The sequence below is a fragment of the Microtus oregoni genome, unplaced genomic scaffold (assembly GCF_018167655.1).
Source record: "Microtus oregoni isolate MIOR12 unplaced genomic scaffold, Mior012 000043F_ref0000047, whole genome shotgun sequence".
NCBI classification, from domain to species: domain Eukaryota; kingdom Metazoa; phylum Chordata; class Mammalia; order Rodentia; family Cricetidae; genus Microtus; species Microtus oregoni.
Genome location: NW_024543210.1, coordinates 9,945,556 through 9,960,902, shown reverse-complemented (window position 1 = coordinate 9,960,902; position 15,347 = coordinate 9,945,556). Strand labels below are relative to the sequence as shown.

Genomic DNA, 15,347 nt, shown 5'->3' with positions numbered 1-15,347 from the left:
CTAATGCCTTGGGGCTGGAGAGATGGCGCTGCTTTAAAAGCACTTGCTGCTCTTATAAAGGACGCAGGTTTGGTCTCAGCATCCACATCAAGTAGTTTACAACCATCTATAACCTCAGTTCCAGGGGATCTTCAGACCTCCAAAGGCACCAGTCACACACATGATACACACACACACACACACACACACACACACACACACACACACACACTTCTTCAAAAATGAATTAAATAAAAACATAATTCTGTGACTTTAGGATAACCAATAGAAATGAAGTACCTTCCAAGTGCCCAGGCTTCCGTGGGGTCACATCAATACGCCCACTCCTTCTCATGCATGTTCAGGGCCAAGCACCCACCACAGACCACAGTGACAACCATATTTATAAGTATATTTTTATTGACAATAAAAAAATCTCAATGCTTCCTTCCTTGCAAGGAAGGGGCTACTGAGTCTTGACGTGTGCGTCTGCCCACCAAGACAGAACACCAGCGGCACAGTCACCTCCCATACACACGCATTGCTAAGAAGGCAAAGTTCAGAGTTCAAGGTATTTACATTCATGCAATGCAGATCTCACACTACCTAGGCTGTTTAGGTCATATTTGTACAGATTGGAATACAGTATTTATATATATATATTTGTATAGATAGCTATCTCTTTAAATATATATATAACTATATATAATATTCCTATTTTTTACATCTATTATTCTTCCATCCACATGTCCTCGAGAAGGCTTTGTAGAAACACCTGGTAACTGGGAGAACCTAAATGCCGCTGAGTTCTGACACAACTTGACCACAGTGGAAAGCATCTGGGGAAACAGGTGGGCATGGACACTTCACCTGACTTCGGCATTCAGGCTGCTCGACGGACAGGGTCTTAGTGGAGTTGCCGTGGGCCCTGTGAAATGATGTTCTAAGTCCACGCTCTCAGTTGACAGGATCACGTTTCAGCCGTTTGGGTTTAAAAACTGGTGGCTTCTGTTGTGATGAGAAATGCACCCTCTAAACGGCCTGTCCTGGGCTTGGGGATGCTGTTCTCTAGGGATGCCCTTCTAAAACCTAGGCCCCTCCTTTGGCTTCCCCTAACTGTGGAGTGAGGTTATGCAAGCCCACTAGAGAGAATTTACATGCACACTAGCCAAGCACAGCGAAAACTCAGCCTTGGTCCCTGCTGGCTAATAGTACACACACTGTGGGCTTCCTAGGTTTCAGCCAAGGTCAGGACGTGGGTGCATGGAAATCTCAGGGTCTGCTCAGTCCTTCATGTCCCCTGGCAGAGAGCTCCCCTCCAGCTACAAATGTCCCTTCTTTACTCTTGGGAGCCCAAGGTGGGAGTGGGGTGTTATGCTCTCCCGTGAGGCTCCAGAGAGTGTGTGTTTACAACTAGACCAGTCCTCCTATCTGTCCAGTGTCAGCTGCAGGCACGGGAGCCAGGGTTCTGTGGCCCTATTCTCAGTTTAGATCAAGGTGGTGGTGGTGGTGTGTTTATGTGTATGAGATATAGATAGATAGATAGATAGATAGATAGATAGATAGATAGATAGAAAGGGTAAGAGACACGGTACTGGGATGGAGTCTGCCAGGCTTCTCACTCCTGTTTGCCTGTCCCTTACCCACCTCCTCTGGCTTCTTCGTTACTTGGAACTACATCCAAAGAGGACTGCCAGGTGTCTCCCTGGGTGGAGTGAGGGCAGTCCCACAGAAGGTTCTTGGCAACCCCACGCCAGAGCCAAGGTATGCTGTGAAGGGGAAATTCAAACCCAACCCCAAACCATGTCCTCAAGCAAAGGAGGGCAAATGCCATGTACAGGAGGAATGCCCCTACCTCCCCTTAGCCTGAGCCTGTTGATAGACTTAGGAGCAGGGCAGTGGCAGCCTCAGGACGCCTAGCCACATGGGACTGATTTTCTTGTCCCTCAGTTTTACCTGGCTTTGAAATTCTCATGTGGCACAAACATCCTCCAGAGAAGATCTCTGTGGGGTGAGGAGGAGGCTAATGAACTCAACTAAATCTCTACACTGTGGGGGCGTCGCCCTCTAGCAGGCCAGCTTCCTTCTAGGCAAGGGATGTTGACTTCACTGTGTGGGTGGCCTCCAGGGAAACCAGCCTGTGGGCAGAGGGTTACCAAGGCTAGATGGCTCTTCACCACTCTCCCTCGCTCCCACAGAAAGGAGCCCTGGCCCACAGAAAGTCACTTCCTGGAGGCACAGAAGAACACCACCTTCTCCTGGGAGCTTTCTGAGTACCAAATTTAGGTTTCAGGGACTGTTGTGGGTAAGGGAGGCACATGGTACCAGACCCACACTAGCCTGGCACAGAGTGCCCACATGGTTTTGGCACAAGCTGTAACCTCTGACCAGTGAGGCAGAGCCTGGCTCACACTGACGCTTCCTGAAGAGCCAGGTGTGGGGTGTCAGAGCAGGTACAAAGGGAACCCCTGACTTTCTTGGGACACTCTCAGTCTGGGCTTCTGGGAGACACCGAGTCCACTCCCAGGGGACTAGGCAGGCTGGGCCTACCAATTCCCAAAGCAGGCATGCAACCAAGAGCCACAGGCTAGGCTGTGAGTGGGCCAGGGAGGGTGGCGCAGGCTCTGGAGGCGGAAGACCATGGCAGGTACAGTTGTGGACAGATGTGTGGGAAGCACCTTTGGAAGGGGACATTTGTCTCATGGCTGTGTGATGGCTTTTGCTAGAATGTCCACAGAGAAGTAGGTGGGCTTCCTGGATGAGAGGAAGCTTCCGGAATGGGAGCAATCCCTGAATCACCTTTCTTCTGGCTAAAGAGGGGTGTCTTTCTGCCCCAGGAAGACAGACAGACCCTCGACGTTCACCGGAGTACGTGCTCTTAGTAGCAACTGGGTGAGAGTCGATGTGCCCAAGACAAGACAAAAAGGAAGGTATGGAGAGCCCTGGGTGGTGCTGATGCTCAGGGGCCACATGCAGGGGAGCCTGGCTCAAGCCTGGTGTCTGTGCTGCACCCCGGAAGTTGACCAGGGCTACCCTGGGAAGAGGATGCTTTCTCTCTCAGGAGGCCCGATGCCTGTAAAGCAGGAAGTCATGGACAGGCCCAGAGTCACCCCATGTCCACCAGTGCCACCAAGGTGCCCTTCCAGCCAGTGGGTCCAGGGCCTGCAGATTCACACCACCGCAGTGTTCACGTCCACCCCTTTGCCACTCTGGGACGAGCTCATGGGATATTCTGCAACACTGGTGCCGTTTTCATCTTTTCTCAGTGGTTTCCTAGAAAGGGAGGGAGGGAGGGGAACAAGGAGATTGTTAGGGGCAGCAACTGTGATAGTGCCACCTCCGAGTCAGAGTCCAGGTTAGCAGCCTGTGGGGTCAATCAGAAGCCACGTAGAATCTTAGCTAGGATGACCGTATAATTTAGTATGCACGGGCCTATTGACAAGGAAAGAGGAGACAGGGACAAGTTCGAATTGGAACTGTTATGGACAACCCAAAGTGTGTGGTCAGCCTAGTATGACCATGCTCTGATTGATCCCTTTGGGAGCAGGTGGTTCACAAGAAGCAGCATTAGTAGTTGGACTTCGCATCCTGCCTCTGTGTGTTCAAAGTAACGGTAAATGTGGTGAATGAATGAATGGTCAGGGCGGTGGGCGGCATTAGTCAGGCTGGCTGGTGACGGGAGTGACGGTACAGGTGATTCTGCTGGTGACGATAACGGGGGTAGAGGTGTTAGCAAAGTTGGTGGTGGCAGAAGGGATGGTGGTGGTGGTTGCAGATGGTAGAGGAGATGTTGCTGATGGCTGTTGTGACAACGATAGTGAAGGAGGTGGTGGGATTTTGGAGGTTATGGTAGTAGTGATAATGTGAAGAAGGTGGTGATGGCAGAGAAAATAGTGGTGATAGTTCCAGTGGTGATGATGGAGATGCTGGTAGTGATGATAGTGATGATGGTGGAGGAGAAGGTGGAGATGCTGGTGGTGAAGGGATGGTGGAGGAGGTGGTGGTGATGGTGATGATGGTGGAGGAGGAGGTGGTGATGGTGATGATGATGGAGGAGGTGGTGGTGATGGTGATGGTGGGGGAGGAGGTGGAGACGCTGGTGGTGATGATGATGGAGGAGGAGGTGGTGATGGTGATGGTAGAGAAGGAGGTGGAGACGCTGGTGGTGATGGTAGAGTGATGATAGAGGTAATAGTTGTGGTACTAATGACGGTGGGGGCAGATGGAAACAGTGATGGTGGGGTATAATAGCAGTGGTCACGGTTGTGTTGATAGTGGTGGTGACAATGATTGTGGCGATGGTTGTGGTGGTGGTAATGAAGTCCCAAGCTGAGCTAGTACATAGCAGGGGTTCTTTAGCGGTTTTCATTGAACTTCTGAAGCTCATTTCAGAGGCCACAGAACCCAGGATCCATTCCTGTTATGTGCACAGGGATCAGGAAGGCTAGGAGGAAGGTACTGGAAAGGGTCTAACCCACTTGCCAAGAGTGTAAAATCACAGTGCTATCTCCCCACCTGGCTGAAGTCCTCTTTCCTCTCTGAGTCATTCAGGGGGTGTCTCTGGCCTCCACCCTCTAGTCTACAACCTCTTGGGCTGGGCTGTTCAATCTGTGTTTCACACCACTATACTGCTGTCTCTTGGGTAAAGAAGACTCGAGCTGCACATAGCTCAGACACCTCCTATGTCCCCAGAGGTACCCGAACGAATGATCTAAACTAGACATTTATGGCCATATTCAAAATCTCAAGGATTGATTGCTTCTGCCTTCTCAAGCACCCCCAGAGCCTCTCCAAAGACAAGATGAACAGGCATGGTATTTTGTGACTGTCTCAAAGACCTTTGGATAGACTCTGAAAATCTCAGCAGTCAGGGGAGGCAGGGGATGGTCAGTGGAGTCATGAGACAGCCAGGACTTCTCACAAACTACACTAAGGTCAAGTCTCTGCATGGTCCCCTTTCTTGTAGCGGAAGTTGTTCACAGAGGAAATCACTCTAGGTGGCTGAGTCTAGGCACTGTGGCTTTTGGAAAAGCAAGATCAAATCCACACTTCCTCCCCTGGTGTGTCATCCTTTGTATAGAGTCTGCTCAGAAAATCTTGTCCCTCCTTAGGGCCTCCCGAAGAAGCTAGACTGAAGGTAAGACAGTTATTTCATGGGAGGGAAACTGAGGCTGAGAGTGTCATCTTTGACTGCATTGCAGTGGGGCCGGGACTATCGTCCTTGACTGGCCCCTTAGGTCAGCATCTCCCCAGGCATTCTCTTAAGAACGGGCTCTGTGGTCTAGCTGCTGGAAAGCCTCCTTACACTTCCTCCCAGAGATCTTTCAAAGTCATATTGGGCTTTCCAAGAAGTCTGTCTTGCCTAGCTTTAATCCAAGATGGCCCACTTCACGGGGCTTAAGAGCTCCCAGATGCCAGCTTGTGGTCATGGTGACATAAAAGGTCCTCATTATTAATAGACTTAGCCTGTCCACCTCCTGGCACTAGAGCCAAGCCCCTCTCTGCTCTGATCCCCATACTCTGTCCTAACTGTTCCCAAAGCCTTCTGGGCTTCACTGGAACCAGAGAAAGCTGAACTATCCCCAAAGCAGAAGCTGGCTCTGGGACTCCATTCTCTCACCAAACATGCCATTCATAGGTGACACTGGCCATGTTAAGGGGCCGAGGCCACATCTTCAAGAATCTTAGCTTTCTACCATGCATTACCTGTGTGAACTCAGGCAATCTAGGCAACTTCTCTGAGCCTCAGTTTCCACATCTCTAAAATGGGTACAGCAACGGCATCCCTCCATAGGTTTGTTGGAAGGGTTAAACACATTAGTGCAGATCAAGCATGTGAATGAGTCTAGCATTCAGTAAGTGCTCTGTGAGTGTCTGTTAGGACTCAGCACTGCCGGCAGAGAGGTGTCATGGGAGCTGCTTGGCTGGTCAGCGGTGGCCATCATACCGTGCTCTAGTCTGCCCAGACTTCCTACTTAGCATGCACCTTCTGAGGCCTCTGGAAGAGCTAGCAGACTCCTGATCCTCCAATCTGTGAGCCAATCTGGACTAGTTCCACTAAGCCAGGCAGAGGCCACAGAGAACGCCTTTAAATGGCCTGGTTCCTAAAACCAAAAGGAGGGGGCGTGAGCATCTCCATGTGCCCTGGTTTCTGGGCAGAGGGATGGGGGCGTGGCCTTCTCATTTGGAGATCTTCTGTCCCTACCTACTAGATGCTCCTGAACTCCACTGAGAATATCATGTGTTGGGCTCCAGCTGCAGAGCCCAGAAGGGCCTCTGCCTCCACCGGGGTCTCTGCCTGGGTTCTAGGGCTCTGCTGGCAATGAGATAACACTGTCATCCTCAGCCGACCCTGCACACACACACACACACACACACACACACACACACACACACACACACCCTACGACTGCCCAGCAGGAGCCTCCCCTATAGAGTACAGATGTTCCCAACCTTGAGTCTGAAGCCAGAAGAAGCTTTCCCCAACCACCAAGGTGTCACTAGGAGAAGCAGATGTGCATGGACACCTCTCTTTCCATACCCGGTGAAGACGAGGCCGAGATGTGGCCTATGAGCTTTCTCACATCATCCTTTGGCTATTTGGGTTGACTGTGGGAGGCTTAGCATGTGCTCAGAGAGGGGAGCAGAAGAGGACCTGGTGGACAGGGTAGGCGCCAGGGGAGGGTCCCTTCTCTCCCAGGCTGGGGCTCTCCTCCGTGGAGCACTGCTGCTCTGCAGGTGAGGATCTGGACTGCATGGAGCTCTTCCCAGCATGCATGCTGGAGGAAATTCTCCCAGGCCGCACACGGAGCTAGAGAGGGACCTTCCATGGTATCCAGGCTCCCTGGGTGCTCTGCAAACCCCTGGAAGCCACATGGTGATGAGGGTGGATATTGTTTGTGTGTGGGAGGGGCTGTGGGCAAAGGTGGTCCACATGGTGACGAGGGTGGATATTGTTTGTGGGGGGAGGGGCTGTGGGCAGAGGTGGCCCACATGGTAATGGGGGTGGATATTGTTTGTGTATGTGGGAGCTGAGGGCAAAGGTGGCCCCGCATGGCATCTGACCCACTGAGGGTTTTTGGCACCTGCTTTTCCAAGGCTCTCTCCAGCGGAATAGTCAGCCACAATACAAGAAATGTAAACATGTCCTCAGAAACAGCCCTATACCTTTCGCTCTGGCACTAGGCACACACAAGACCTCTCCTCTTTTTGAGAACTGGTTCCTGATGTCACCTTGGACAGCCCAGGAAGGCCTGTCTTGGATTTCCAGAATTCCTTCCTGGCCTGGAACCCCTGGGTACACAGGAGGCTGAGGCAGGAGGACCGAGAGGTTGAAGCCAGCCTGAGCTACATTATGAGAATCTGTTTCAAAAACATATGTATCTACTGAACTTATAATTTGGGGACGTAACCAGACTGTCAAGATGGTGAAGAGGGGAGAGGGGAGAGTTGAACATGTCAAGACCTAAGCCCTAAAGCTGCGTATGAGACAGAGGGGCCCCAACCTACTGGGACAGGAGGACAAGACAAGCTTAATCATATTGTCACCTCCAGAAAAAAACGTCACCTCCACGGCTCTGCCAAGGGCGGTATCTGTATTATCATCCCAAGGTACACAATGAAGGTGCACATACCAGGTTCTGAAAGCCCCGCAGGCTCAAGGCTCAACTACTGTCAATTAGAATTGGTATTCATCATTTTTTACCACTGAGTAGTACTCTAATGTGTAAATGTGCCACACTTTCTTTATCCATTCTTCAGTTGAGGGGCATCTAGGTTGTTTCCATGTTCTGGCTATTACAAATAATGCTGCTATGAACATAGTTGAACAAATGTCCTTGTAGTATGATTGAGCATATTTTGGGTATATGCCCAAGAGTGGAATTGCTGGGCCCTGAGGTAAATGGATTCCTAATTTCTGAGAAACCACCATACTGATTTATGATTATACAAGTTTGCATTCCCACCAGCAATGGAAGAGTGTTCCCCTTACTCTACATCCTCTCCATCTTAAGCTATCATTGGTGTTTTTGATCTTAGCCATCTGACTGCTGTAAGATGGTATCTCTGAGTTGTTTTGATTTGCATTTCCCTGATAGCTAAGGATGTTGAACATTTCCTTAAGTGTCTTTCAGCCATTTGAAATTCTTCTGTTGATAATTCTCTGTTTAGTTCTGTACCCATTTTTTAAATTGAGTTATTTGGAATTTTGATGTCTAATTTCTTGAGTTCTTTATATATTTTGGAGATCAGTCCTCTGTCTGATGTGGGGTTGGTGAAGATCTTCTCCCATTCTGTAGGATGCCTTTTTGTCTTATTGACTGCGTCCTTTGCTTTGCAGAAGCTTCTCAGTTTCAGGAGGTCCCATTTATTTATTATTGCTCTCAGGGTCTGTGCTACTAGTGTTATATTTGGGAAGTGGTCTCTTGTGCCCATGCATTGAAGACTACTTCCCACTTTCTCTTCTATCAGGCTCAGAGTGGTCAGATTTAGATTGAGGTCTTTAATCTATTTGGACTTCAGTTTTGTGCATAGGGATAGATATGGATCTATTTTCATTCTTCTACATGTTGAAATTTGCATGAAAATGGATGGAACTAGAAAAAAACCATCCTGAGTGAGGCAACTGAGGCCTAGAAAAATGAACATGGTATGTACTCACTCATAAATGGGTACTAGCTGTAAAGCAAAGGATATTGAGCCTATAGTTCATGATCCTAGAGAAGCTAAGTTAACAAGATGAACCCTAAGAAAAACATACATATATCCACCTGGAAAGGGGAGACAGACAAAACTGACAAAATTGGGAGCATGGGGCTGGTGGGAGTAGAGAGGGCAGGAAGGGGAGATGAGGGGAGAAGGGGGAGGGGGAGAAGAACTTGAGGGAATGGGATAGTCGAGATGGAGGAAGGACAGAGATGAGAGCAAGGAAAGAGATATTTTGATTGAGGGAGCCCTTATGGGGCTAGTAAGAAACCTGGCATGAGAGAAATTCTCAGGAATCCACAGGGATGACCCCAGCTAGGATCCTAAGCAATAGAGGAGAGGGTACCTGAAATGGCCTTGTCCTGTTGAATATCTGATGAATGACTGATGAATATCTTACATATCACCATGGAACCTTCATCCAGAAACTGATGGAAACAGAGGTGGAGACCTGCATTGGGCACTGAACTGAGCTCCCAAAGTATAGCTGAAGAGTGGGAGGAGTGAGAATATGAGCAAAGAGGTCAAGACCATGATGGGTACACCCACTGAAACAGTTTACCTGAGCTAATAGGAGCTCACCAACTCCTCCGGACAGGAAGGAAACAGCATAGGTCCAAACATAGACCCTCTGAATGTGGGTGACAGTTGCATGGCTGGGGCAGACTATGGGGCCACTGGCAGTGGCACCAGGATTTATCCCCTACTGCTTGTACTGGAACCTATTCTCTTTGGATGGCTACCTTGCTCAGCCTAGATATAGTAGGGAGGGCCTTGGACCTTCCCCAAAAGCAATGTGCCTCATCCTCTCCAAGGAGTGGATGAGGAAGGTGGAGTAAAGGGATAGGTAGAGGGAGTGGAAACTGGGATCAGTATGTAAAATGAAAAAAAGAAAGTGTTTTCTTTTTTAAAAAAAAGAAAGAAAAGAAAAGAAGAGAAGATGGAAGGAAGGAAGGAAGGAAGGAAGGAAGAAAGAAAGAAAGAAAGAAAGGAAGGAAAGATTGGCATTCATCATGGCCCCTCTGAGTACCCATAGCAGGCAGCTCTCGCCTGGCCTGGGGACCATCAGTCCTCTTGTCTGGGGTCAGGTGAACAGTTTATGGCAAAATAATCTTTACCATTTGTAAACACTACCCATCTCTGTTAATGGAGCCAGCACATAGCAGGTATTTGCAAAAACAGTTTAGCAGTGGGGATTCCACCCATTTTGGTGTCCAAGCAAGGTCTGTACCCAGAGTTACTGGGTCTCAGGACCTCTGAGCCCCTCTGTCTGTCCCTCTGACCCCTACAGAGCACAGACATCAAATTCAGGGGTCCCTCTTTTCAACTTCACAGAAAGGCAGGCAGGCGTTTGGAGTCTCATCATCAATACAAAACTTTAGTTGAGCACCCCAACATGGCGGGAGGTGAGCTTTGGCACCACACAATTCTGGATTCAAATTCTGATACCAAGGCAGCTTCCTAGCTCCCTGGAGACTCAGTTTCCTAAACTGAAGAGTACAGCACATTGGGAAGGATGGGAGAAGACGGACCAAGGACACAGAGGGGAGGTGAACCGAAGCCTAGTCCGGAAATTCCAACAGTCTAGTTCCTGAGCATTCGGTGTTTGTGGAGGCCAGCCTGTGGCCTGAGGGCTGGCAATAAAAAAAGCTCAGGTCTAGTAAGGTGAGCATCCAAACTGCCTAGGCTCCCCCAAAGCCAGTATGTGCAGTAGGATCAAAAACCCATTGCCATTGTTCTTGAGTCCTCAGTAGTCCTCATTGTCCGCTATGTTCAGCAAGTCCGGTTTTATCCCATGCTTTTTCAGACCCAGGCCAGCTTGGACTTCCCACACGTCAGGGAACCCTGATTGCTCTTCGAGCTGATGAGGGAGGGGAACTTGATCGGGGGAGGGGGAGGGAAATGGGAGGCGGTGGTGGGAGGAGGCAGAAATCTTTAATAAATAAATTTTTAAAAAAAAGAAAATTTAAAAAAAAAAAAAAAGCTCAGGCCCGGAGTGTGCAGCCCAGGTCTGTGCAGCTTGATTTCCTGTCCTCCCTCTCCTGTCCAGGTGTCCTGGTTTGAGGCCCGTGTGCCTGTCCACGCCCTCATTTTAAGTGTTTGTTTGTCATTCTTTTTGGTTTTGCATTATTAAAATGAAATTACACAGGCGATTGGATTCATCGGGAAAAATTAAGTAATTAAATGTTAACAATTATTCTAATAATAATAATTAGAAGTAACTTCTGGAGCACGGGAATTAGGGAAGAAAATCCCTTTCTCCAAAATATTATTAATGACTGCTACCCTCTCGGTGTTTGGCAATGCCCTTGCATGGTTTTTGTATCAGGCTGAAATAGACGGGTAACTTACAGAATCAAACTTCCTAACGCTGCGAAGGTATGCCTGAGATCACCTCTAAAATGCTAAAGCTAGAAGAACAAAGAGGGAAACCACTGTAGCCGTTACAACAAAATCATGACAAGCATTAAATGGGGTCGGGATGAAGGGGGTCCCCTCCTGTCCTTCCTGCTCCTGATTGGTGTGACCATCTGTCATTTACAACGGTGGTCAGGCAGTTGAAGATGTCCCAGCCGAGCTGGGCTCCCTGAGGGGCCTCCACCTGGGCGCTGTGGCTGGACACTCACCTCTTTATGGCTTTGTAGCAAATGATGACCAGCACAGTCAGAAACACCAGGGAGGCACACACGACAGCGATGATGATCACCAGCCCCGACCACCAGCTGTCCTCCGCGGGGCACGAGGTAGAGTTGGGAGCTGGAAGACACTGGAGTCTGAGTATCTCTGAGTGAGCGAGGTGGATCTGCGAGAGGTTGGCCAGGGAGCGGCACTCACAGCCATCCATCACCCTGAGGAAGGCCCTCTGACCTCTCCTGCTTTCCCTACCCCCACCTCAGCAGGTGACATCATGCTTGGCCCCCAGCCAGCCCCTCCCCCATTCGGTGCCTCCATCGAGCCTTGGCAAGCCCAGAGCCGGGGCCTGAGCGCCTGGCTAAGCAGGCCTCCATCCTCCCAGGCATGAGCTAACTGACAGCAGGGTCGGGTTTAATTTCCCATGAAAAATAACAGAACCTCTCATTCTCTCAGTCGAGGCATTAAATCCGGTGTGTCTGTGGTTGGGGGTGGGGCGGCGGGCTCGCAGGGGACTTAGGAGGAGAAAGGAGGGAGGCTGGCCACTGGATGTGCTTCTGAACTGAGTTTCTTGTAAGACGCTCACTCTTCTTGCCTGGATCGGGCCCAGGTGATGCTACCAATAACATTCTCACTGTGCATGGACGGGGCCAGAACATGGGAAGGTGTGTGACCATCGCAACTTCTGATTCCTCTGGTCCCCACCCTCTCCTGGAGCAGTCTTTAGGGTAAACCTGTTCCCTCGTAGGTCTGGGCAGTGTTGGTGCTCACCTACCAGAGTACAGGCCTCAAGAGACTGTTTGGTTCCCTGAGAGTAAAGCAAAGAGAGAACCCCAGCCCGATCCCAGAGTCCTGGGCAGAACCAGAAAGGACAGAGAAAAGAAAGCCCTGGGTATTACAAAAGGGCTAAGGGAGGGGAGGGGAGAGGGGCAGAGAGCAGAGGAAGGGTGAGGGAGGAGAGGAGTAGACAGACCACACAGACAGTGCTACTCAATCATCAGCATATGCGAAGATCTGCACAAGCGTCAAAACTGTGTCCCCAGCTCTGCCCCCTCAGTACTAGGTGCTCTGAAGGAGGCAGCAATCAGTTGAAGGACACCGGGATATGTAGGGCGGGGCAGGGGCGGATCCCCTTCTGTCAAAGGACCACCTGGCAGCTGTGACAGATGTCTACACCAGCAGACGCCACACCCGTTATTCCCAATAATTTAAAGTATCCTTGAGTGTCTTCCTCAGTAATCCCTAACCTGGGGCAACCATCCTAATGACTGCTAAAATAATAGATAAGATTGGCTTGTTCCTAGCATTCATATAAACCAAATCACATGATAAGCACATTCTTGTTTCCTTTTACATTTGCTTTATTTGTTTAGCAGTGTTGGGGATTTGCCCAGGTCGCTATGTAGTTTAGCAGTTCTCCCTTTTTTGTTGGCATGTGGTATCTGCCCCCCAGCGCCACACACACATGTTCCTGTGCTACAACTGTTTGGTCATTTACCTGCTAATGGGCTCCTAGGCTGTTGGCAGATTCTAGGTCTCTAGGAAAAGCTGCAACAAACATCTGTGAAGAAATCTTTTGTATAGACAGTTTCATATTCCTCTTGGGTAAAGTGTGTGTGTACGATTAATATCATAAGCAAACACCTAGACGTCTTTCCCAGATGTTTACGCACTGGTATGCTCCCAGGCAGAACCAAGAAGGAGAAGTGGAACTAGAAGGGAGTGAACACATCCTGGGATCCAGGAAAACATTCTCAGACTCCTAGGGTATCCAGACTGCCCATTAACAAACACATAGTGCCCCACATTCTCAGACTCCTAGGGTATCCGGACTACCCATTAACAAACACACAGTCCCCCACATTCTCTGACTCCCAGAGGATCTAGACTGCCCATTAACAAACACACAGTCCCCCTCATTCTCTGACTCCTGGGGGATCCAGACGCCCATTAGCAAACACACAGTTGATGTGGGGTATTACCCTCTGTATGCTGTGAATATGTTTTATTACCATTGATTAATAAAGAAGCTGTTTCAGCCTATAGCAGGGCAGAATATAGACAGCCTGGAAGAGATATAGAGAGTAGGTGGAATCAGAAAGATGTCATGTAGCTGCCGAAGGAGACAGTCACCAGAACCTTATCCAGTAAGCCACAGCCCCACGGCGATATATAGAATAATAGAAATGGGTTGTTTTAAGATCTAAGAGCTAGTTAATGAGAAGCCTGAGTGAATAGGCCAGTGTTGTAATTAATACAGTTTTGTGTGGTTTTTCTGGTCTGGGCAGCTGGGAAATGAAAGAGTGGTCTCCACCTACACAAGGTCCCAAGTGGACTTCAGTTCTCCACAGATCATCGGAAAACCAGAGATACTGGATGAGGACACTACCAGGCTCTGTCAGCTGGAAGGAGATGGTCTTAGGTATCAGTCACCACACAGACACTGAATAGTGCCGGAGAGCCAGCAGGATGCTTGGGTATCATGTTTCCACCCATGAGCTCATTCAATGACTGTTGATAACATCAAACTCCAAACTGTAGCTTGAATAATAGCAGACAGATATTGGGGTTCAAGCTGAAGATCAGAAAAGCAAAACAGCCAAACCATGGAGAAGACTTACCTCTACCAAGGCTGGGTGACCGCAGCCTGAGCCCTGAGCCTCTGTCTCTTCCGGTCTTATATTCTCCTTCAGTGCTGGGATTAAAGGGGTGTGACTCCCTAGTACTGGGATTAAAGGTGTGAGCCACCAATACCTGGATCTGTTTCGGCATTGATCTTTTATAGCCCAGGGTGGCCTTGAACTCATAAAGATCCATCTGCCTCTGTCTCCCAAATCTTGGGATTAAAGGTGTGTGACTCCACTGTACCCAATCTTCTCCTTTGGGAGCACTGCTGAGTCTTCCCAGGGTGACTTTAGCATTAGTACCCTGCCCATAGCTGCAGCCTCCAGGGCCCACAAAGGTTTGCCCCTCTTTTTTGTGGAGGAGAAAGCTATTTTTCCACTTCTGCGACTTTGCCCTAGGCCCTGACCTGTCTGGACACATCCCCAGGGCCATTCCACCCAGCCTGTTGCAGCTGCAGTCTTCCTGTGTGTGGTCTCAGTGAGAGGTTATACCTTGGAATGTCCCAGAGCATTTGGGTCGGGGGAAGTTGCTCTCTTTGGTCACCAGAGGGAATGATTCAGCTAGGGGTATTAGCAGAGGTACATCTAAGTTTGAGCCCTCCTTAGAAATCGCATCCACATGACAGGTTGCAGAGCTCAGTCTGGAATTTGGCAGGGTCTCTTTCCCTCACACTCTGCTAGCTGGGTGGAACTTTTCATTTTATGGTCTTTATTCTAAACACTGGTACAGGAAGCAGCTGGCTCTGGTTGTGTGCCCTTCTGACTGAAGCCCCGTGGGATGCAGTAGGTGACGATGAACACTGTATGTGTGGAAGGCAGCACCCCAAGGCAGAAACACTGCCTGTGAAGAGGAGGTATCAAGAGACCTGGTGGCATGAAGCATGGATTTTGGCCACAAAGCCAGCAATAGATTCGAAGATGGTATTCGTATTTACCCTTGCTCGAGTTGATTAGGGAATGCCTGAGCTGGAGCCTGGGCGCTATCGTTGCAGGAAAGAAAATAAACATTGGAGCAACTTATGAGAGGGCTGGAGTGGGGACCTCAAGATCTTGGAGCTGCCCACTAACCTGGTTACTGCCTCAGTTTCCCTCAATACCTCTCCAGAGATCATAGACACTCACTATGTGGGCAGGCTAGAGGCTCACATTGAGAGACAGCTTCCTGATAGTGTTCATTCATGCATGCGCTCCCCTGGATATGAATTGAGCATGCTCAGTGCCCAATGCTAGGAGCTGGGGGTACAGAGATGAATCAGACACAAGCTGTCCTCTGCCAGACCTGGTGCCAGCTGCCCAGGGTTGGTTATAAAGCTGACTAAGACCTGATCTTCTTGCATGAGGAGCCGGCAATCTCCCAAAGAAGCGACACACACACTGACTGCCAATAGGCAAGGGAAGGGCAACCTG

The 15,347-nt window shown here is 49.5% G+C and overlaps 1 protein-coding gene across 3 annotated transcripts in view; it reads right to left on the bottom strand.

Annotated features, from left to right (window-relative positions):
- Positions 1-388: 388 nt before the first annotated feature.
- Positions 389-15,347, bottom strand: part of Prima1 (proline rich membrane anchor 1) — a 60,218-nt gene continuing 45,259 nt past the window's right edge. For 2 of the 3 annotated variants that reach the window (XM_041633280.1, XM_041633279.1), the window contains exons 4-5: positions 11,313-11,442; positions 389-3,252 (exon numbers count right to left, since the gene is read on the bottom strand). In XM_041633280.1, the coding sequence (XP_041489214.1) occupies positions 3,150-3,252; positions 11,313-11,442 (233 nt within the window). In that variant the 3' untranslated portion in view covers positions 389-3,149. Of the gene's footprint in view, positions 3,253-5,926; positions 6,084-11,312; positions 11,443-15,347 lie in introns of all 3 variants that reach the window. The other variant, XR_005972425.1, reaches the window with a different exon arrangement.